General features: G+C 58.3%; 1 protein-coding gene across 6 annotated transcripts in view; it reads right to left on the reverse strand.

Moving 5' to 3' along the window:
- ANO1 (anoctamin 1) overlaps positions 1–22,662 on the reverse strand; it is a 153,862-nt gene that overhangs the window by 47,876 nt on the left and 83,324 nt on the right. For 3 of the 6 annotated variants that reach the window (XM_069471716.1, XM_069471714.1, XM_069471713.1), the window contains exons 3-9: positions 18,558–18,656; positions 17,609–17,760; positions 16,139–16,193; positions 12,866–12,917; positions 9,693–9,748; positions 6,149–6,190; positions 471–535 (exon numbers count right to left, since the gene is read on the reverse strand). In XM_069471716.1, the coding sequence (XP_069327817.1) occupies positions 471–535; positions 6,149–6,190; positions 9,693–9,748; positions 12,866–12,917; positions 16,139–16,193; positions 17,609–17,760; positions 18,558–18,656 (521 nt within the window). Of the gene's footprint in view, positions 1–470; positions 536–6,148; positions 6,191–9,692; positions 9,749–10,264; positions 10,331–12,865; positions 12,918–16,138; positions 16,194–17,608; positions 17,761–18,557; positions 18,657–22,662 lie in introns of all 6 variants that reach the window. The other 3 variants (XM_069471712.1, XM_069471715.1, XM_069471717.1) reach the window with 2 other exon arrangements.

The raw sequence follows: 22,662 nt of genomic DNA on the forward strand, positions 1-22,662 counted from the left end.
CTCAAGTGATCCTCCTGTCTCAGCCTCCCGAGTGGCTGGGACTACAGGCATGCGCCACCATGCCCGGCTACTTTTTTTTTTTTTTTCTATATATATTTTTTAGCTGTCCATATAATTTCTTTCTATTTTTAGTAGAGATGGGGTCTCGCTCTTGCTCAGGCTGGTCTCGAACTCCTGAGCTCAAACCATCCGCCCACCTCGGCCTCCCAGAGTGCTAGGATTACAGGCGTGAGCCACCGCGCCCGGCCCTCTGGGGGATTTGAATAAACTGCTTCACCAACACTGGCCCAGGCTGCCAGGCCTGCGGGGAGGCTGTGGGTCTTCCTACACAAGCTCTTCAAGTTCAAACAGGTTCCCAGGTACTGGATATTCGGGGCAGTTGAAATGCACAGGGTCGTTTATCGGCTGACGTGAACTAGGGACTCGATTCCCACAGCCTTTGGCTCCGGCCTGCCCGGGGCCCTTCTTACCTGATCAGGTCGATGGGCTGGTACTTATAGAAGACGCCGTACCTCGCCCACTCTTCGTACAGGAGCTGGGGGAGAGGCAGTGGTGAGGAGAGAGGTGACACTCCGAGGGGACTTCCCCGGAACACAGAGCTGCCGGGGACTCAGCCCACAGCTACATCACTCACTCATTCAACAAGCCCGTACTGAGAGCTGGCTGAGTGCCGGCAAGAGGAAGGACACCAAACCATTCCTCAGAAAGGGCACAAAACCACCAATTAAAAAAAAAAAAAAAACAATAAACCTCACAGATGCAAAGATAGCGTGGGGTTTGTCTCCTGAGATGGGCTGTCTGATTAACAGCGCTCAGTGAAATAAATGAAACCGACACACGCCCGGCTCCCCCCCAGGCCTCGGCAGGGACGGTAATGAGTTTGGGGGATTGGAGGCCGCTGTGTTAGGACTGCTGGGTAAAAAATCCCACGCGTGTGGGTAGCTAAGGCTTCATCAACTTAATGCACAGCCCCGGCTCATCAGCACTCCCTCCCCACGGCGGGCACCGGGCAGGGTGGGCAGGGGCCAGCTGCCCACCAGGGGCCAGAGGCGAAGCCGGCTGCCCGTCCCCTCAGCTTGCAGCCCGCTCCCTGGGCCAAGGCACCTCCCAAACCGAGAGTCCGAGGTCATGGGTGAGGGGCGAGGGGACCCCTCAGAGCCGTCACTGCTCCCAGTCCCCGGAGGCCAGGAAATGGGTGTGAGACGTCTCGGGTCTGACAGAACCAGTGTGTCTGGGCTTCTCCTTTGGGGACATCTGGGGCTGGGTGCGACAGGGATCCCGCTGACACAGGGGGGAGCAGCACCCCGGGGTGCACCATCACTGCCCCCACCCAAACTCAACAGTGAAGGGCGCAGTCCCGGAATTTGCAAATGGGCGTTTCACTGCACAGCACCTCGAAGCTGCCGGCCTCCCCCACAGCCGAGGACAGCAACGGTCAGAGGGGCTGAGACTGCCTGAGGTCACCCAGCCGGTCGGAGGGAAGCCGGGTCCCGGGGAGACCTCTGTGCCACCCTGCGGAGGGTCAGAGGGGCCGGCGAGGGCTGGATTTGCCCCTAGAAATGAACGATAGGTGGGACCCTGATCCAGCAGGATTACTGTCCTTTTAAGAAGAGGAAGGAGGCCGGAGCTTGCCCTCTGCCCCCCACGTGAGGACACAGCAAGAAGGCGGCTGTCTGCCAGCCAGGAAGAGAGCCCTCCCCAGAAACGGGAGGGGCCTCTGGCTTCCAGAACTGTGAGAAAATAAATTTCTGTTGATGAAGCCCCCAGCCTGCGGTGTTTTGCTCTGGCAGCCCGCACTGCCTAAGACTCTCGCTCACTGACTTGGAAGACCGGAGGCAACGGGGTGGCTTCCTACCCACAGACACTTTTTCAGGCAAGTCCTTGAAAATTAAAGGCACGCAGGAGGCTCACTGGGAGGGCTCAGCTTCCACGGACCAGGCAGTCGGGGCCCCGGACATCACCCTCGGGAGAATTCCTCCCTTTCCTTGGGGCTCCAGAGAATGCAAGTGCTGCGTTTCATCAAAAGGCAACACACACGCCTCCAAAAAGCAGCGGGGAGAATAACTCAGAAAGGCCAAATGCATTCTTATAAGTTAGAAGTGAACCTTGCTGTCAAAACCCTGGGTTTTGCCCGCTCTGCTCTAAAAGTGGCTTCCTCTTGGTTCAAAGTCCCTCTGTACGCAGCACACACAGGACGTATTCTGTGGGATTGGGTTCTGAAAGAACAGCAGCGAGGCCGGTCGCTGGTGGTGAAGAACCGGATGCTCAGGCCTCCCCTGGCTGTCTCTGAGGGGAGAGAGGCCAGGAATTGGTCCCGGGCAGACCCCTCCACCAGCCCTGTCTCCTCCTTCACACTGAAAGATGCTGTCCTTCCTCCCGGTCACCAGGGAAACCCAGACGGCTCACGCGGGTTAGTGATTTGCAGAAGGCAGAATGCTTGCCCTGCACCGCGCATCTGGCTGTGCAGACGATGACGAAAAGGGTGCAGTTCTGCTGTGTAAACAGCGGGGTCTAAGCCAGCAGACCCTGATGAAGCTGAACTGCAGCTCTGGAAATGGAGGGCGGCACCACCAACCTGCACCCCCGCCCCTCCCCTGGAACCAAGTCACTGGTCTATACAACAGGCAGGCGGGAGACGCAGCAGAGAGGAAGAGGAAGGGTCAGGAGACAGACAGACAGAGACAGACACAGAGAGGGAGGGAGGGAAGGAGACAGGAAGAGAGGGAGAGGGAGAGGAGAGGCGGGGTTGGGAAGAGGAACAGAGACAGATGGAGAGAGGAAGGGGGAGAAAGAAGGAGAGAGAGAGAGAGACAGAGAGGGAGACACAGAGAGACAAAGACAGAGATAAAGACAGAGAGAGACAGAGAGGGAGAGAGGGAGGAAGAGGCAGAAACAGAGAAAGGACTAAGGCCTACACGGGCAGGGAAGGGCCTGGCAGGCTCACCACCATCCTCTGACAGGTGTGGCGGACAGATCACACCCCACCCCCCCAGCCCCGCCCCAGCTTTCTACACAAACCACCTGATCTCTGGACTTTCGTTCCTGCCAAGAGGAGAGCATCAATCACCCTGCACTGTCAGGGCAAAGAAATCAAACTTTGGATGCTGCTGTTACCGTCGGGAGAAGTCCAAGGACTCACCTAGCCCGGGTGAGCACGGGGGAGGCGTCGGGGCACCGGGTGGGTGGGCCGCAGAGCCAGGCCAGGCAGGTGGCTCAGCCCCTGGACCCCAGAAGGATCCCACTAGACCTCCTGCTGGGGCCCACGCGGTCAGCATGGCACTGCCACAGCCCTTGGTTACAGTAGGTGCTGGCCCCGTGCCGTCCTCCTAGAATGGAGGCACGGGAAGACCAGTTCTGTCTGGTTCTCCTTCTCATCCTCTGTGCCTCAAACAGGGCCTGGGGCGGGCTACAGGTTTTCAGTAATTGTTGGATGAATGAACGAATGAATGAATTAATTAATTACAGGTCGGGCCCTGTGGCTCCCAGCCCAGCACAGCGATGGAGCAGACCTCAACCCACACCTGGGGTAAGTCCCCCCTGACCCCAGCAAGCCCCTCTTGAGGGGTCTTGGCTGTCCCCTGCCCTACAGGGCCCAAGCTGACCTCCTCTTCCAGAGCCCTGGCAGGAAGAAGCAGCCACTGCCCTGCCCGCCAGAGCACCCTCCAGCCGTGTCCAAATACAGTCCTCAGCGTGTCCCTTGGGCACCCAGAGTTTAGTTCTGTGTAGGTCTGAAACCACCCTCAGCCCAGAGGGAAAGAGCGCTCGCCCCAAGGGCCCCCAAATGTTTGTGATCCCAGATCAGGCCCATGGTTATGATGTTACGGCTGTGCCCAGCCTCAGCCCGGATGCCTCTTCCTTACACATCCCACCTCCACCCCCCGCGCTCCGCACAGAGATATGGCCTTGGCTGCACTCTTCCTTCTGTCCTGTGAGGTATCTGGGGTCTGGTGCTTGCCACTTGCAGGAGCAATAATGGAAAAGCCACAGATTGTATCACCGGAAAGGCAAAGTACCAGTACCAGGCCACTTCGTGTGGAGCTACCACGGGAGGATGAGAAGAAGTTCTCCAAGGCTCTGAGTTAGCACCCAAACACCTATCTGACCCTCTCTCCCTCCCTTCCTTTCTTCCTTCCATCCATCTACCACCACTCATCAACCTGATCAGCCATTCACTCACTCATCATCCATCCATTCTTCCATCCATCCCTCCACCTACCCATCCACCCATCCATCCATCCACCCACCTATCCACCCACTTATCCATATATCCATCTACCCATCCACCCACCCATCTACCCACCCATCCATCCATCCACCCATCCACCCATCCACCCATCCATCTACCCACCTACCCACCCACATATCCATCCATCCGTCTACCCTTTACCCATCCATCTACTCACTCATCCATCCATCTGCCCATCCATCCATCCATCCGCCCATCCATCCACCCATCCACCCATCCACTCATCCATTCACCCATCTATTCATCCATCTACTCATCCATCCATCACTCACCCATCCATCTGTCATTACTCCCTGACTACCTTCCATGGGCCAGGCCTTGTACCCATTGCTGGGATATAACATTAAGTGGGGAGGGGGCAGCATTCCAGGTAGGAGAAACCACTGGGCCTGGATAGACCTGGAGTTGTGCTTGCTGGGCTGGCACACAGCAGTGCCCAGTAAGTATTTCTCAAATAAGTAACTGAGATAGTCCTGGCACTGACGTGGCGTCAGCCAAACGGTCTTGAGATCAGAAAGGCGGCCTGTGTGGCTGCAGCATGGTGGGGGGACAGGGCAGAGGGCCCATGATTCAGAGGGCTGAGTTCAGCCAGAAGGGGTTTGCTGGTGTCCATGGAAAGCACATTCCTAGGTGGAGGAAGGGTGTCAGCCAAGGGGCGGAGGGGCACAGAGGGGTGGACGGACACAAGGGGCTGGACTGCGAGGCCAGAGCTGGTCAGGGCAGGCCCGTGGAGGGGATGGTGCTTCTCCAACGGGATCGGATGGGGGAGTTCTGCAAGTCACAGGGTCTCAGACGAATGCCAGATGTTACACTAACAATAACCAAATATGTAATTTTGTGCTAAATCAGATAGTATCTTCAGCTGGGTTCCCGGGCGGCAGGCAAGTTGTATCAAGTACCAAAGGTTTAAAAACATGTACGAGGGGCCGGAGGGAGGCTGAAATGAAGAACATTCCATACACAGAGGTCCTGGCCCCTGGGATTTGGGACAAGGCCACCACTGTGAGGCTGTCAGGGCAGTGACTCCACCCCCCACCTGCAGAGGGGTCAGCAGTGGGGGCCAGGGCAGGACAGGCAGGGTCCAGAGAGGGCCGCTCCCTGGCGGGCGGACATGGAAGCTGGGGGGGGGGAAGCTGGTTGCGGGTGTGGACACGGGGGTGGGGTGGGGCAGGAAACGACCTCCTAGTGTGTGGGGGTGGGGAGAGCATGTGGCTGTCTGGGGAGCTGCCCAAAGCTTCCTGGGGAGCCGGGTGGAAGGAGCAGCGACCCTCTGCCTGGAGCGAGGTGCTTGAAGAGTGTGGAAACTAGCAATGGCCACCAAAGGACAAAACATCACTTAGTGTTTCCCAAAGTGTGCTCTGTGGGACACCAGCTCAGTAACATCTCCAGTAAAAAGGGTCCCATGTCAGGTGAGTTTGAGAAATATTTCACTGAACCCCATCGAATAGCTTTCCCCAGTGTGCTGCTGGGGACTCTACGGGCCTGGCCACAGCGGAGCCCAAGTTTACCCGGAGCCGTGAGGGATGAGGCCAAATGCCAGCGGAGACTGCTGGAGGCACAGGCGTGGCTGCGGATGTCCGGTAAGATCAGAGTGCTAACCCCTGCGGGTTCAGCGGCGGAAGGACAGTGTGGAAGGGGCAGGCCCCGGGGAGGACATCCCTTCGTCCTCACGTTTAGGACCATCTACCAAGGATGCTTCCGCGAATGAGAAAAAGGAAAACCAGGCAGCTACACAGAGTTCACCGGCTTGTCTGGAAACCCGGAGGGAAGTGGTGCCCCCGACAGACACCCGCTGCCCGCCCCGCAGCCAGCGCCCTGGGGGAGGCCCTGCGGTGGCCCACCCGCCCGGGCCCCCTACGGACCCCGCAGAGCCACCTTCCACTGCCGCCTGAGTCAACTTACCTTCCTGTCATTGAACTCCACGTTTTCACCTTCATAGTCCCCCTGTTTAGAAAGAGAAAAGGAAAATCCTTATTACCTGACGGAGCTTGTGAGCGGCTCAGATTTGCAGTGTTTCAAAACATAAACTCCATCACCCTTTGGTGACACAAATTAATCCTGGGACAAAATTTCACACAGAGCGTGAAGCTCACCAGGTACCCCTGCCCTTCTGATGGAAAGTGCTGCGCGGGTCCTTGTTGGCTGCCCCGCCAGCCTCCCCCACCCGGACTGCCCGAGCCACCCCCCTCCTCGGCACAGAGGGGACTCCAGGACAGGACCCACGGTCAGGTCCTTGGAACTGGAAACACGCACGTGAGGGGGCTCTCGGTGGGGGGGAAGAATCGCATCTGTAGGGTGAACATATGGCCACTCTGCTGGGACTGTCCCAGTGCCGGGCCCCCATTCCACTCCGGAGCACCCCAGGAGGGACAACAAATTACACAGTCACCGCATGTTGAGATCAGTGGGTCCCACACTCCCATTCTACAGATGGAAACACTGCGGCTCAAAGAAGCAAACCAACTTTCCTGAGCTAAGTGTGGTCAGACCTGGGACTTGATCCCGACCTCTAAACCCAAAGGAAGAGGAGAAGGACCCAAAAGTTGAAAGTGAGCCCAAAACTGATACAAACAACTAAGGAGGAGCAGTAGGAGAGAGGCTGTGCCGCAGCCCAGGGCAGAGGCTCACCGGGCAGACAAAGCCTGGGCCTCACCGAGGTCTGTTCACTGGACACCTCGGGTGGGTCGATGTCAACCAGGAAGGAAGCCAAAAGCCGCCCAGCAGCCAACTTAAATGCCAAAGTCCTTTCCGTGCAGACACCACACTCTAATTACAGGAGGCTTCTAAGGGTCTCACTCGGAGCACTCAGCTCCCGTCCGGGCACGGTCCCATCAGGCTGCTATCTGGCTGGCAACGGCACCCAGCACCTTGCCTGGCAGATGTTCTCCCGTCCAAGCACTAACCAGGCCCGGCCCTGTTTAGCTTCCGAGAGCAGACGCGGTCGGGCAGGTTCAGGGTGGTGAGGCTGTAGACCTGGCAGATGTTCCTATGAACGGATGAATGCAGGGGGCTCGGGACGGGGGTGGGGTGGTGCTCTGGGCCGTGCACCGAAGGCAACAGCAGTGACATAGGACAACAGCACGGTGAGGAAGACAGATGTAGGGAAATGCAAAGCACTACACAGCATGTGGCCACGGCCTCACCGTGCCGCCCCCGGCGAGGCCGAGCCTCCTTCTGCCAGTGTGCTGGTTAAGGGTACACGGGACTCGGTTCAGAATGAGTCGTCCCCCCAGTATGTAAACATCAACTTTGGTGCTGAACAGCGTGGATGCCCTTCAGTTGCGTAGGAAATCTATGGATGTAAAATTCCGTAAAGTATACCCTAAAGTACGCCCAAAGCCCACAGGCCAGGTTCGGGGCTCCATGCCTCCTTGGCTGCGTGCTCCTGGGCAAGCTGCCTGAGCTCCTCAAGCCTCAGTTTCTCCATCTGGGAAACGGGAACAGATCCCGCCAGCGTTGCAGGCTTCCCCAGGGCTGCGTAAGGCACCATGGTGATCGCAAATGGGGGTTTGCCTGCGTGGGCCTTGGGGATGCTTTCTGGGAGACTGCCTGCCTGACGGTGGGCCAGCGATCGGGAGTCTCGCACCAGTCCGTTTAAAGTGCTGACAGAATCCAGTCCTAAGACAAACGCAGTTGTGAAGACCCGGAAGAGGGATGCACTTGGCCTCGGGGAAGGAAGAGGCGGTGATACAGCAGGGGACGGAGCAGCAGAGTGGCAGCCAGGGATGGCTCTTGGCTCCAGCTCCGACCTCAGCAAATCACTAATCCTCTCTGAGTCTCAGGTCTGTGCCGAGGTAAAGCTCCTCCTGAACACAGTGCTCTGCACACAGCATACGCAGGACTGTTGACCCCTCCCCTCTCCCTTCTGAGACTTAAAGGGCTGACTCCAAACAGGCGGGAGGCCCTGAAACATTTCGGCTTCTATGGTTCAAGTCTCGGGAGCAGAGCTGTGGCCCCAGCCTGCCTCCTCTGAGCGGGGGGCTGCTTTCCCGGCAGAGCGGGCCTGAGTGATGAAACCACCGGAGCTACTAGAGGAAAGTCTGACGGGACAGACGAGTGAGGCTGGGAGTGGTGGCCATGACCCACGGGGTCTGAGCCCTGCCGCCCTGCCGTGCAAACATCTACCAATGACAGGTCACTGGCCGAAGCAACCTGACTCAATCCAAGCCAAATGTACACCGTGTTCACTGAGCACCTACTAAGTGTGGAGTGCCAGGGCTTCTGGGAGATGGCACACACACAAAAAGGTGGCCAAACAGTGGTGTCTCTGTAGTACAGAGAGCATCAGAAGCCCAGGGAAGGGAGGAAGAAATCAGCTGTGCAGGGATGAAGGAAACAGGACAGGAAGGCCGGGGTGGGTGCTTCGGTCTGCCTGTGGGAGGGGCAGCGAGGGACGCGCCAGCAGCAGGAGGAACAGCACGAGCAGAGGCACAGAGTGAGGAGGCAGGGTCGGTCGGTCCCAATTCTCTGGCCCTACAGGCAGGAGGAGGCCCTGCAGGGGAGAAGATGGCAGCTGAGCAGCTGGGCATCTTTCCTCGAGGGTCGTGGCCTGGGGGAGCCTCCCCCGAACCATCATCTGGCAGCACCGTCCCGTGTTGTTCGGGTACCCGGTGTTCATCTGATCTGGTGTCTCCTCAAAGCCCCGTCCTATCTGCGTTCCCTCTGACACCCCTGCTAGCCTGGCAATCAGACGGGGCAAGTGATTATTCCTGACCTGCAGAAGGGGACATTGAGACTTGGCAAGAAGGCGCTGCCTCTGCCCAAGGCCAACAAGAGAGAGTGGCTGGGACTGGAATCTGGGCCTCCGGACTCCCAGGCCTGTCCCCGCATCTCTCCTGCTTCTTGGCTCCCAGTCTTAGCAGTAATGCACATTTGGAAAGTTCCAGCGATCTTCTGCCCGGGCTTCCCACACTGCTCAGGCCCCACAGCCCACGCCTGGTGGCCTGTTGAACTTGGGTCTCTGTTTCCATAGAGACAATCAGAAGACAATCATCTCTCTCCTCCACCCCGAGCCAACGCACAGCCACGGGCTATATTTGTCAGGGGGATACCAGTGGGATTTGCAGAGCCGGCTCAGGAAGCTGGCCACTCTCTCTGCAGAAATAGACACACACAGAGCCCTGGTCACCCTGCCAGGGCCAGGACGGGTGGGGGTGGGGAAGCCCGGCCAGGGAAAACACTGGGTGGACCAGCTGGCTGCGAGGTTCAGGTGCAGCCACGGCAGGGTACTGCCACAATGCCCCTGTCTTGCTGAGATTGTTCTGCAAGAAAAGATGGCCCTGTGTGTAAGTTCTCCGTCCCCACGAGGGGAACAAGGAAGGCCTGTGTATGGTTGACATTTACAGTGACAGCCAAGCAGGAAGCCGTGACCACAGGATAATTAGAGCTCCCTGGGATTTGGGGAACCGAGTGACACAGAGATAAACCGTGTGTCAAGGTTACTTACATCGTGCAGTGGGTATGCAGCAGAGTACACGCCATTGGCCAGCAGGCTCGTGATGCCTTAAAAACAGAGGCAGAGAGAGAGAGTTACGGACAGGGGGGCCTCCTGTCCCACATTGTGAGGTCAGTGCGGGCTCAGGGCTGTCTCAGCCGCCGAGAGCTTCTCAAAGCCAAACGAACCTGGCTACACGGAGCCCGGCCACTTTCTGGGGCTACCTCCCCGGGCATGACGCGGCTGGTTATTTATCTATGGACTAGGAGATGGTAAACACATGCTCGATTGGCAGAATTAGGAAGATACAGAGGAAACCCCAAGAGGAAGTTTCGTCTCGGAGGAGGGAGGCGCGAGCGGCCCGTGACGTCACTCTGTCGTCACCCCCAAACCTCCGACTCGCCAGCTACCCCCACCTGCTCGAGGGCAAGCCTGCAGACCGGAAAGGTGGATTTTAAGTGGTTAGAAAAGCTGAATCATGAGAAAACATATGGATGGAAAAATTGATGGTGTCAGAGAACACACATACAATTTGGAATTAGATTTTAGGTTGATTGGGAGAGCCGAAGGAGGCCCACACTTACCGTACTGCCCACATTTCCGCCTTTTACTTAGAAGGGCGGAGTCCTTCTTTCTTCCCTCGCCTTGCCCTGTTTATACATCGGCTATTAGTTACGTGGAAGGGCCTGGAAGGATCAAAGCTACATCGGTGGAGCAAGCGCTGGTGGCCAGCGAGGGGCTCACAGCCGTCCAGTGCTCCTGGGGGCGGCAGGATGACAGTGGCCCCTTTTCTGCTGGCCCCAGGGCGGGCACTGGGTGCATGATAAAACGCCACCCCTGCACCTCTTGGCAAGCGCGAGTGCGGGTGCCCAGCCCCGGGAGGCTGGAAGAGAGGAAGGGTGGGCCAGGGCCGTGTCTGGGGAAGCGGGTTCCTGGGGATCTGGTCTTGCTCCAAACACATCCTGAAGGCCAGCACCACTGAAGAATTTCCATGAAACCCTTTGCTCTCATGGGACCCCTTGCCTGGCTGAAGAGGCTGTCCAGGTGGTCAGAGGGACAGGTTTTTCAGTGGCCTGAGTGGCCCACCTTCTGAGATTCCACTTGATACCGGTGGGAAAATGACCCCCTGAAGCCTCCTTAAAAATGGACCATCTCCTCGGTCAGTGATCTGGAGTGGTCAGGGGACCTGAGGGACACTTAGAAATCAAAACTAGAGGAAGTGGGTGCACGTGGCTGAAGCCACACACAAGGGAAAGTGTCACCTGCAATACAAAATGGAGGTGGGGCCGATCCAGGCTTGACTGTTTCTAGAACACTCCCAGAACAGTGCTGCCACAGGGCCTTTGTACAGGCTTCTCCCTCCATCTGGGAGGCTCCCCTCACTTTCTTCAAGCCTCTGCCCAAATGTCACCTCGTTAGAAAGGCCTTCCCTAATCACGATTCCTGAATCCCCCGGCCTGCCCCAGCCACCCTCCTCCTGCCAGACTGGCTTCTGGTTTATCTGTTTATTTATTATTCGTTTCCTTCCCTTAGAACATAAACCCCCTGAGGGCAGGGAGCTCCAACACCTGGGACAGAGCCTGGCAGGTGACAGGACTCCACCAATGCTTGCTGGAAGTTGAATAAATGAATTTGGAGGTCAGGAGAGCTCTCATCAAGGTGCTAGCGTGAAGCAGGGGTGGAGAGAAGGACCCCGTTCTCTCTGCTCCGTCACCAGGTGCAGGGGACCAGCCCTGTGGGAAACCGGATGACCAGGAGCGAGGACCCGGCTGGGGCCAAACAGCCCCCAGAGCCCGGAATCTGCACACCCTCGCAGCAGCCACACAGGTTTCCATGGAAGGGGCGCCATAGGGACCCAGTGGGGAACCTGAGGCCTGACACCCAGCCCTGGGACTGGAACCACGCTTCCTCCCTACTTCTAGTGACCTTTGCAAGGCTTTGCCCTGGCGGTGTGACCTACAGAAGCACTTTCAAAAACCCAAACTCCTGATGCTACTTTTTTCCTGCCCCACCTGGTTACAGTCAGATGAGGACGTGGCCATCGCAGGTCCTTGCTCTGCAGGGGGGTGGGCTGGACCGACGGGGGAGGTTTCCCTGGGCCCCTCTTGGCCCCTCGGTGGGCACCCCTCCCATGCCCCCATTGATTTAGGACATGCGCTTACAGATTTCAGGCCCAGAAGGGTGTCCCTGTGACTGACCATGGCTGTGCTGGTCAGGGCCCGAGCAGCCCGCCTGAACCCTGGAGCATTCATTCATCTTTTCTCTACACCCCGGGCCTGTCCCCAAGAACTCAGGTGCCGAGCCCTTTGCTCCCTCTGCTCTCCATGTCACTTCTCCTGGAGACACAGACTCCGGCTCTAACCCACCTAGCTCTGTGCCCCGGGACCACAGCCCGGTCATGGCGGAGTGCGGTGGAGGGCCACGCTCTCAGTGGGGCATAACATAGCTCCAGAGGAAGGGGAGACAGAGGCTGGGCGAGGCTGCAGCGTTTGGACTTCAGCAAAGTTAGCCTGCAGCTGTGGGCGAGGGACCACGGTGGGGCTGATTCCCACCCACACGATGTAAGATTTTGTATCTGCGGCGTAAGGTGTTCCGAGAGATGGTCCCCAGGAGCCCTGTCGGGATGGTTTTGTGGCTACGACTGGAGTCAGGACGTCTGTACACGGTGGTGCCTGGCCGGGGGACACTGCTTTTAGCGAGCCCCGAGGGGGGTCGCATCAGCCCGGGTGCCTGCCACCCTAGCGTGTGCTTGTCTGGCTGCCCCCAGCCGGGGACGGCTGCTCCCAGTGGCCGGGAAAGCTGCATGGGCTACGGCCCCCGAACCCTGGCTACCTCCTGCTGGGCTGTGAGGGTCGAGAGAGGGTTAGGAACCCTTGGTCACCCCCGATGCTGGTCTGTCCCAGCCCGGACTGACCACCCCTGCGGCAGAAGCCCATCTAGGCTGGCACAAACGCCTCAGGCCAAAGCGAAGGATACCTTTGTGTTTAAATGTGCTGGGCCATAAAACTGCCTTGTGCCCTGGAACGGCCCCCCTCAAGGCCCCCCTGTCTGAAACTGCTGTGCAGCCTTAAATCAAAACCCTTTTAAAAACCCCAGCTGGCGGCCCACCTCCCACGGAGTCGATTCGGAGGCGAGATCCCCACTTAGGAACCAAGGCTGATCTCAAGCGCCAAAAATGTCCTTACCCATGCTGTACTTGGCTTTGGTACATGTCGTTCTCTTCAAAATTTCATAGACCTGTGGCAGAGAGACAGGGAGGAGGGTGAGCAGTTACCCCCGGCACCTCCCGCAAGCAGAAAATGCCCCGCGATGGCTGGGAAGGAGCTGGCCAAACGCTGGCCATGACCGGCTCCTTGGACGGCCTCCCCGGCAAGGGCAGCAGACTCCACCAAGGCGCGGAGTCCCAACCACGTCCCGGGCTTGGGGGTCTTGGGGATAAACAAGTGTAACCTGGGGAGTTCCCATCTTTTGCTCCCCAAAGTGGGAGTGACGGGTGCTGGCCGCAGCCAGGCACCGACGTGCCCTCCTGGGCACGGAGCTGCTGTTCAGAGCAATTGTTGTCCCACGTGTCCTCATGGTGGGTTTACTGTCCCTTTTTGCCGAGATGGGATGGAACAGGACCCCTCCTGGGCATGGCGCCGAGCGTTCTGGAGACCCGGGGAGGGGTGGGGTCCATTCTGCACCGGGTCAGGAGGCAGCCTGGCACCAGGCTCTGGTCACGTGGCGCCTGGACAGAGCTGTCCTGAAGGGATCCCATGCCCGCTCCTTGTCCCTTCGACTGATGAAACATTCTGTTTGGTGGCCTCAGGAGCTCTGGCCCAGGAGTCTGTCTGTCTGGATCTGAGTGTCACCTCTACCCTTGGTAGCTGTGTGATTTTGGGCAAACTACATCACCTCCCCGTGCCTCAGTTTCCCCATCTATACACTGGGATGACAATAACATAGACATGCACTGCGGAGCACGCTGACTCTGTCCCCACTGTCTCGGGCAAGAGCAGAGTCATCCCGAGGGCCCACTGGCCTACGCCATCTGGCCCTGCCACCACCTGGCCTCGCCGCCTCCGTCTCCACCCGCCCAGCTGTCCCAGTAAGCCCAGCCTCCTGGCTGCGCCTCTCACCCTCCAGACCCGCTCCTACGGCCGCAGAGCCTCTGCCCTGGCTGTTCCTTCAGTGGGAAGCAATTGTCCCCTTCAGATATGAGTAGCTCCAGGGTCACCGTAACAAAGAGGCCCATGAAGTTGCCCTGTCACTCTGTCTTCTAACCCTGCCGGCTTCATGCCATCTGCCATATGATAAACACGCTCAATGCCTCTCCACGCCCGCCGGTCTCAGGACACAGCAGGTGCCCAGTAAACACCTGCTGAAGGAAGGAAGGCACCACCCTCTCAGTTGCTCTCAACAGTCCCCTTCCTGTCATCTCGCAAATCCAGTCAGTCCTGACCTTGCCGATTCTGCGGTAACCACCTCCTCCCCTCCATAAAGGTAGCTGTGGTCCCTATTCACGACCACTGCCGTGACCCCACATCCACCCTTCACCTGCCCTCCCGCAGATCACTGGCAGCAATCGTTCCAGAACAGATCTGACCACCCTAAACCTTGTACTACAACCTTCAGTGGCTCCCCAGTACCTACAGGCTGAAGGTCTGAGACCGAAGATCAGCACGCTGGGCCCTTCCCCACGGGGTGCTCCTGGTCTCCCGCTCCTCCCGCCTTGCACACTGTCCACCCCAATGCCAGGAGCAGAGTGGCCGGTGTGGAGGATACGTGGGGGGGGCTGTCACTCCCCCACACCTTTGCCCACAGTGGCCTCCCCCACCCTGGAGGCTGCTGGGTTTTGAAGACCGTGAGACCTGACTGACCAAGGGCAAGGCCTTGAACCCTCAGAGTTTCTCTGCAGCACGTTAAACTGGCCTCCAGGGTCTCTGGGAGAGAGTGCCCCTCCCCCCAGAGGTACATGGAGTCAAGGACCATTCAGTCGACACTTCCTGGCCCGGCAGGGTGCTTTCTGTGATGAGGTGGTAACGTGGCTGTCACCCCAGGGGTCATGGCCTACCCTCGATCTCACAGCAGATCCCAACAACACGGGAATTAGCGCTTCCCAGCCACACGTGCCCCCCAACCTCAGCCACCTCCCTGGGCATGAGTGGATTTCCAAACTTGCACCCTGCCCCTGCTTCTGGAGTATTTTGGCAGCCCCACAGCGTGTGAAAAATCAGGGTGCACATAGTACCGAAACATGAGCCCTGACTCAGTTTACCCAGCTGGCTATTCCGATTTTCTCCTATGTCATAATGACAGTAGAAAAAGTCACGTTGACGCCGTGGTGGCTCTCCCAAGTGGCTGACATCCGAGAGCGAGGACACAGCTCGTACGGACACATGGTAGCCCTGAGCTCCCCGCTGGGGGGCCGAGGTTCTCGCGTCAGCGAGTTCCTGTTATTTATCACCATGAGATCCAATTGCCGAGGTTAGTCAGTAACACCAGGAATAAAACTCGCAGCGGTGACGCGGCACCCAGCACTGCACCCACACGGCTGTCCGGATAGAAGGGCATGGCTGCCCTCTTAGGAACAAGCCAGAACAGTCTTTGTCTGGACGCAGGCTCGGTGACTCTCCTGAGGTCACAGGGCTGGGGAGGGACGGAGGGCAGATGGGGACCTCCCTGTGCCTGTCGCGGCAGCAGCTCAACCCCCCACGTCAGTGCGACCCGCACCACCGTCCCATGGCCGCCTGCCCGTCTCGGTTTGGTGGCCATTAGGGGCAGTTACGTAGATGAGGCTGGAGGGGCTGCCTCGTCCCAGCCCCCCATCTCTGCCCGCCAGGCTGGGCTTTCTGGGCAGGGACGAGAGAACAACAGCAATGGCTTGGCTGCGAGGTTAATTTCTTGTTTAGATAGAAATTGGGTCCCGGGCCATGCACAGCCGGCTTGGCTGGCGCACAAGTTGGCGGCTGACGGATAAACATTAAGCCAGTACCTCGCAGAGGGCAGGGCGGCCTGGTCAGATTTCAAGCCTCAGTTTGCTGTTTGGCAAAGACTTGGAAATATATCCTACCCCACACGCCTTGGCCTCCACCACCGTGCGCCCCTCCACCCTGGCCTGCCTGCTTGGAAACCCCGGCCGGGGGCCCGAGGGCTGGGCACGCATGGACCGTTGGGAGCAAGTGGCAAGGAGGCTCCGAGATGTGCTGGGAGCTGCAAAGATGCAGGAATACATGTCGCTTAAATAATCCCTCCCCCTGCCTCCCGCCACCCTGCTCTCATTCCCCTCCTCAGAGCCGTGGGGCCGCGGCCACCCCTTGGGCCCCTTGCTGCCCTCTCCCTGTCATTATTCTAATTATTTCGGTCATAGACAATTAGAGCCAGCTTCCCCCGCAGGAGTTTCACCGAAATGAAATTATCATCGGCTTCCCCAGGGCCACCTTGGCGGAGAGCCCCCCCCACGCGTGCAAGATACTTACTATTGTGCTCCGGGTCTTGCTGTCGAAAAAGGAATCCTTATCTGACAGGTCAAATCTGTTGAAATATTGGGAAGGAAACGAGACACGGTTCAGTAGAGCTGGCAGTTCTCCGGGTCTCAAGGCCCTGGGAAACCACACTGTCCCCATTAGCGGTGACCGTGAAATGGACGTGACTCTGTCCGCACACCAGGTATGGCCTGCCCACCCCTGGGCACTTGGAACTGTGTGTTTCTTTGCCCCTGGCCCCTGGGCGAGGCTCTGAGACCCACACAGGTGGGAAGTGACCCGAGAGGCAAGTGTGGTCACATGGCCCTCCCTGCACATCGCTGCTTCCTTTCATGACATCCTCTGCGGGAGGTTCTAAAAGCCTCTGCCTCAACACCGTGGGGGACGGGGACACTGTCATGCCACCATCAGTTCCAGTCTGGACAATAACCTCCTTGTAACTCCCAAATGGTTTAGATCCTGACGTCTTGGGCTGCACAGGGATTGCCTAAGGCTTCCCGAGGCAGAGGGATATCTTGGGAACACACTTGCCACTCCCCAGGGAGCTTAGGGTGGCTGGTGGGGGGTCTCTATCTCCACAGATGGGGGGCTTACACCACTGGCCCAGGACAGAGGCGAGGGAGACCTCCTGGGTCCTGGAAAGAGGACAGCTCCCTCTAGAGCCCAAGCCCCTGTTCTGGAGCTGGAGGAGGCTGGGTTAGGGGCTGCACCCTGCACTCGGGGATGCACGTCTAGCCTCACGCCCCCACTAGGACCAGGTAACAGCAGGTGAAACTCGTGTTTCCTCTCAGTGACATCTACAGGACGGAAACCCCAACTCTGAGCCCCGGCACTTCTTTCCATCCCCACCTCCACCCCGTGTGGCAGGGGGTGTCTGGGAGCCCCCCTGGAGCTTGCCACCCAACGTCCCTCTGGGTTCCCAGCACCCAAGCTTTCTATTCCCATCTCTGCCCACGCTCCAGCTCTGCCCAGCGAGGTCCACAGAGATCTTGCGGCCGCCACTGCCCCAGGTGGCTATGCCCCACTGCCCCTCGGGAGCAGGGGAGGAGGGAAGGTTCCAGAACAGGCGTGGCCCTGCCAGGCAACCCCGCTGGCTGTGAGTCTCTGGGGCCTCAGGACTCTGGCCTGGGGATGTGGTTCTGTTTCTGCCTTTGGGCTGCAGGTGTGGTTAATCAGGCCCTCGGGAGGACGGAGCTGGGCAGGAGGGCGGAGAGCCCAGACCACTGCTTGGAGGGTGCCCCCTCGGGCCTACCAAGCAGGACAAGATCTGTGTCCCCCTAATTCCCCAGTTAACAGTGACCTCAGAAATCACTTCTGTGGCCTCTTCTGTGCTCAATAGCTACAAAGCTCTTACAAGCATACGCTGTCCCTTGGGAACAGAGACTCAGCCTGTTTGTTATGCTAGAGGGTTAAATCCCCACAGAGCAGGGCCCTTTGGGGAGCAGGGCGGGGTTCCCCACTTACAGGTGCTGCTTCTCCCGGGAGAAGGGATAGGAGAGTCTCTTCATGGCCTGGGGCCTGTGCTCGGCCACTCTGGGCTGGATGGGGTCCGTGATCTTCTGGAGCACGGAGTTGATTTTTTTCAGGAGGCCACGGGTCTCATTGATGTGATACATCTGCAGGAAAGACCGAGGTTGGCGGATCCGCGTCACGCTGCGGAGCCGTGACCTTTGGGATCTGTTCTCAGTCCCACCCTGCTAGGATGGAGCATCCTGGGAACAGTGAGCCCGGGGGGCCAAAACGCCCCCTCCACTCTGGTTTCTGGATTGACCCGAAAGCTCAGAGTTTTGGGAGAGCCCAGCCAACAGTGCCATTATAATACATTCCAGGGAATTTTCCCCCAGACTTTACTTTTGTTTTGAAGGAGGTTATCCAAAGGATCTCGGTGGACTTGAGAAGCCGAGGCTGACTTATTACCAGGCACGGCCTCGTCCTGTCCACACGCAAAAGTGAGCGCCGACTAAGCCTAGCTAAGCTTCAGGGGCCACGCTGTCAAACTGCATCGAAACTGTAACGTTTTCAGAGATTAAAAAGAAAACTCCCAGCAAGCTAGGAAATGTAACTAAAATGAATCTGACAAATTAGCCGAGATACCACAAGCAGAAAAGAACCAGCGCCTGAAGTCTAACCACGTTTGTATTTAGGACAAGTTCCCGTGGTGGGAGGTGGGCTCTTCTGCTTGCAACCACGTCCTGGTGGGCTTTGATCTGGGTTCTCTACAGACCACCCAGGCTGGGTCACATTCTCCACAATCAGGAGCCCAGAGGCCTTGTCACATCCGAGCTGCGCTGCCCTCGAGGGGTGGGACCAAAGCCCACTCGGCTTCTCTGAATAATCGAGAGCCTTGTGGTGGTGACATTATCCCACTGTGACCCTCAGACGTGGCGCTATATTTTGGAGTAAAACCACCCACCTTCTTGGTGGGCATCTTCAGCTTCAGAAACTCGGCCTCTCTGCACAGCACGTTCCAGGGGGCGTGGATTTTCACAAACCCAAGTCCGTGGATTTTAGTCTAGAAAGAGAAGAGAAGGTCCCAGTCAGGGTGGGCTGACACTTGTGGAAAATCGCTTCCACCTTCAGATGCGATATAGTTTATTGCACCGTCCGCGGTGGCTGCGTTTATCTGCAGCCTCACTCCACCCTGATGATACCGAGAGGCATGGCCAGGGTCCCCTCCTTGCAGATGGTGGCATGTGCAGGGGGTTATGTGGGCTCCTCCAGGTGATGTGGGGATGATTAAGATCCAGGAGGGCCTAGAGTGGGGTCCCAGGGGCTACATACTCCAAAACACATGGCAAGTTTTCAGGGGGCTTAGCTGAAGGCCCCCAAAGCAGCCTGGGCCACAGGAGAGGACCTGCCAGGACACAGAGCCCAGGCCCCTCGGCCCCAACCTGGGAGCGCCAAGGGCCTTCTGGGTCCCCGAGCAGGGGCAAGGAAGTGACGGCTAAAGACGGTCCCCCTCTGGGGATCTTCCCTTTGTAGGGTCGGGGCCACCCCTGTGCCTGCTCCTGGCCTACGCCTCAGGTTCCCTGCATCTGCACAGCCTTCATCCTAACACGAGTGGGCAGGCCCTGGTTCAAGGCCAGCTGCCCCACTGAACTGCCCTGAGCTTGGATGAGTCACTTCCTGCTGGTGGTGAATGACAGAGCAGAAGAGCTGAGGTCACCGAGTGCTGGTGGGCAAGGAGGTGGCACCAGCTAAGGGCTTCGAGAGAACTGATTACAACAACCTTCACAAGCAGCTCCATAAGAAAGGCACTGCCACTGGCCCCCTTTACAGATGGGAACACTGAGGCTTGGAGAGAGCAAGTTGCCACGGCCTGCAGTCTACAGCGGCGGGGGCTGCCGTATTCAAACACAGGCAGTGCTGCCCAGACCCCACCTCACGTTCAGGGATGAGATCGGGATGCCCCCAACATCTCTAGCTTTCTCTATTCCCTCTTGGATTTCAAATTTAAGAGAGTTCTTTTATCAAGGGAATAGCGTCTACGCAGTCACAACACATTTCCCCATCAGACACATACAACATCGATTGGAACTTCCCATCGCCCCAGACAACTCAGCTGACTGACACGTTGACGCAGCCGCAACACAAAGCAGAGACGCAACGCTCCCCTGAATCGGAGCTGCCTTATGCCGAGTGGGGTCCTCCGTCCCCCGTGGCTTGGAGGCCAGCCTTGGGGCTTCCAGCCTGAGCTCCCATCAGCCTCTCCTTTCCACAATTCCAAGACTTGAAGGAACTGACCAGAAGTCTTGGCAAGAAGGAACCGGTTAGCGGGAGGAAGAGGGCCGGCTGGGACCCGGTCCACCCGCTCGGGGCGCAGAACGACCTGGCTCAGATTCAGGGTCTGAACCCAGTTCTGGGCCCGAATTCACAACAGCAGGCTGAGCATGGCACCCACGTGCGTAGGTTCATTGCAGGTTGTTGACAAAAAGCAGTGGAGCCTAAGTCATTAGGGGATGAATTTAAAGAAAACAAAATCTGAAGTGGGTCAAATACATGTACCTGGCAAGAGCCTGGGCCGAAGCCCACGAAAGTGACATTCCCAGCCCGGCCAGGTACCAGCAGAGCCTCCAAGTCACCGCCTTCAGGTGACCCACCCCTTGTCCTACCTGAGGCAGGGACACCGCCCCGACGCCCAGCTCCACTTCCTGCTTCTGCCTCTCCCTCCTCCTGAAGCCACCCCTGGTGGCTTACGTGAACAGTGAGGCCCACGGTCACCACGCCACACCCATTTATTGAATGAATGAGTGAAGGGCGACACGCGGTAATAATAATGGCAACATGGGCGGAGGCCGAAATCCGCCTCCGTGGAGTGCCTGTTCCGTGCCTGCTTTGTACATTTTACCTGCATTAATTCATTTAAGCCTCACAGCAAAACAAGACTGTGCGGTAGGTCCCATCACTGCCCTCATTTCACAGCGGGGGAAACTGAGGCACAGGAGTGCACACATGCTAGCTAGCTCCCTGCGTTAGCTTCTCGGAGCTGCTGTAGCTCACACAGCAGAACTGTGTTCTCTCCCGGCGCTGGGGGTCAGAAATCCAAGTCTAAGTTTCAGCGGGGCCAGACTCCCCCTCAGGGCCCAGGGAGGCTCTTTCTTTTTCTCTTCCAGCTCCTGGGCCCCCAGGCGCTCTCTGACTTGTGGCTGCATCACTCCAACCGCTGCCTCCGAGGTCACGTGGCCGCCTCCCTCTGTGTATCTCTCTATGGGATTTATGGCCCACCCTAAATCCAGGATGATCTCATCCAGAAATGTTTAACTTGATTCCCTCTGCAAAGACCCTTCTTCCAAACAAGGTCACATTCGAGTGCTGCAGGTTGACATGGGTTTGGGGCCACCCTTCAGCCCACTGCTCTCGTCCTGAGGCTGCAGGGTAGGGTCCCGCACAGCTGCGTGCAGGGGCCTACCTAAGCGGTTAGGAGAGCGTCACAGAAACATGGCCCAGCAGCCGGGGCCCCAAGGTGCTTCGAGGAGACAGCAGGACGAGGCAGCTGCAGGATGGGCCAAGGCTCAGGGCCGCGCTGGCACCGGACACCCCGGTGGGCTCCAGTCCCCTCTGAGGGCTCCAGTCCCCTCTGCGAGCCATCACATCCCTGCACGGGCCAGAGGAGGCAGCCCTAGGGCTTGGATACAAGGAGCCCAGATCCTTCTGTGGCCCTCGAGGTACAGGTCAAATGGGCACTGGGTGAGGCCCTGTGTTTAGAGGCCTGGGTTTGGGAGGGCTGGGCTGGAATCCTGCCCTGCCCCTGTGTGGCCTCTGGCAAGTGACTTAACCTCTCCGGGCCCCCGTTGCCTCATCTGCAGACTGGGCAATACAGGAGCCCTGCTGCTGTCAGCAGCCCTGGTCCAGCACCCCGAGACAGAGAGGTCAGTCTGGCTCCGACCAGGGATCACTCCCCCGGACCTCCCCCACCCCCGACACAGGCCGCTGAGACCACGCCTGCCTCCGTGCACAGACCCCTTTAGCCAAGAAGCTTCAAGCCACCTCCCTAGCCCTGGGGAGCCACAGAGGGTACCGACACCTGAGAGGTGGTGGCCCCCCAGTCCTGGTGACTCACAGGTGCAGGGTGGACACCACAGGGCACCCCTGAATCAGGAGAGATGACCGTTGATGGCCCACGTGAGGAAGAGCCTGTCTTTTCCTGTTACAGACTCAGATTTATTTTTGGGCTCTGCTCACCCGCACGCAAAGGCCCAAATATATTCTTCCGAGTCCATGGAGATTTCTCCCGCCGGTGGTCAGGGAGCTGGAGCCACTGCGGCCTCCCTGGGAGCACGCGCCCCTGTTTACGTGAGCAGCGGAGCTTCTCCCAGGGACACAGCTGGCGACATTTGAGAAAGGGGCCGTGGGACCAGCTCGGCGAAAACACATTTGGGATGTTTTAAAACGTGGTGCCCGGCCTGACCACGGCCCACCCTCAGCAGGAAGACACCGAGAGAGGCAGCCGTGTGCCTTTTACCCAGCCAAATGCCCCAGGAGGGTAGTGCTGGGGTATTTGGAGGCCACACCCATGGCCCTGGTCATGGGAAGGGCTCACCTGGCCCCCAAATAGCCCCCAACCAGGGCAGGTGGGCAAGCCAGAGATCCTCACCTCAGTGCAGAGCACACACACGCTAGATCCATCTAAGTTCCCATTCTGAGCCCAGTTCCAATTGTTTCTGGCATTTTCCTTTCGAAGGAAGAAGAAAATCCCAAACAAACAAAAATATCCCCCATGGGGGTTTGTGGCAGGTGGGGATGCCACGCTCTGCCTCCTGAGGGCCTGGAGGTTCTATCATGGTGGGGCCTGATGCTTCCACCAGCCGGTCACGGCCACGGAGGGTGACTCCTTGCTGCCCAAGTGCAGGCTCAGAAATTGCTAGAAGGTTTGCACCAATGAAGACCGGACATGGTGGCTTTCTGGTTGCAGAGTGGGCTTCCTTCCTCCCCCACCCTGGTGCCCACGAGCTGCTCCATGCCCCAGAGGGCAGCGTCCACTCCCGACGCCTGGTCCTCCAGTCAGGGGTCAGGATGGG

Source organism: Eulemur rufifrons, chromosome 6 (assembly GCF_041146395.1).
Source record: "Eulemur rufifrons isolate Redbay chromosome 6, OSU_ERuf_1, whole genome shotgun sequence".
NCBI classification, from domain to species: Eukaryota; Metazoa; Chordata; class Mammalia; order Primates; family Lemuridae; genus Eulemur; species Eulemur rufifrons.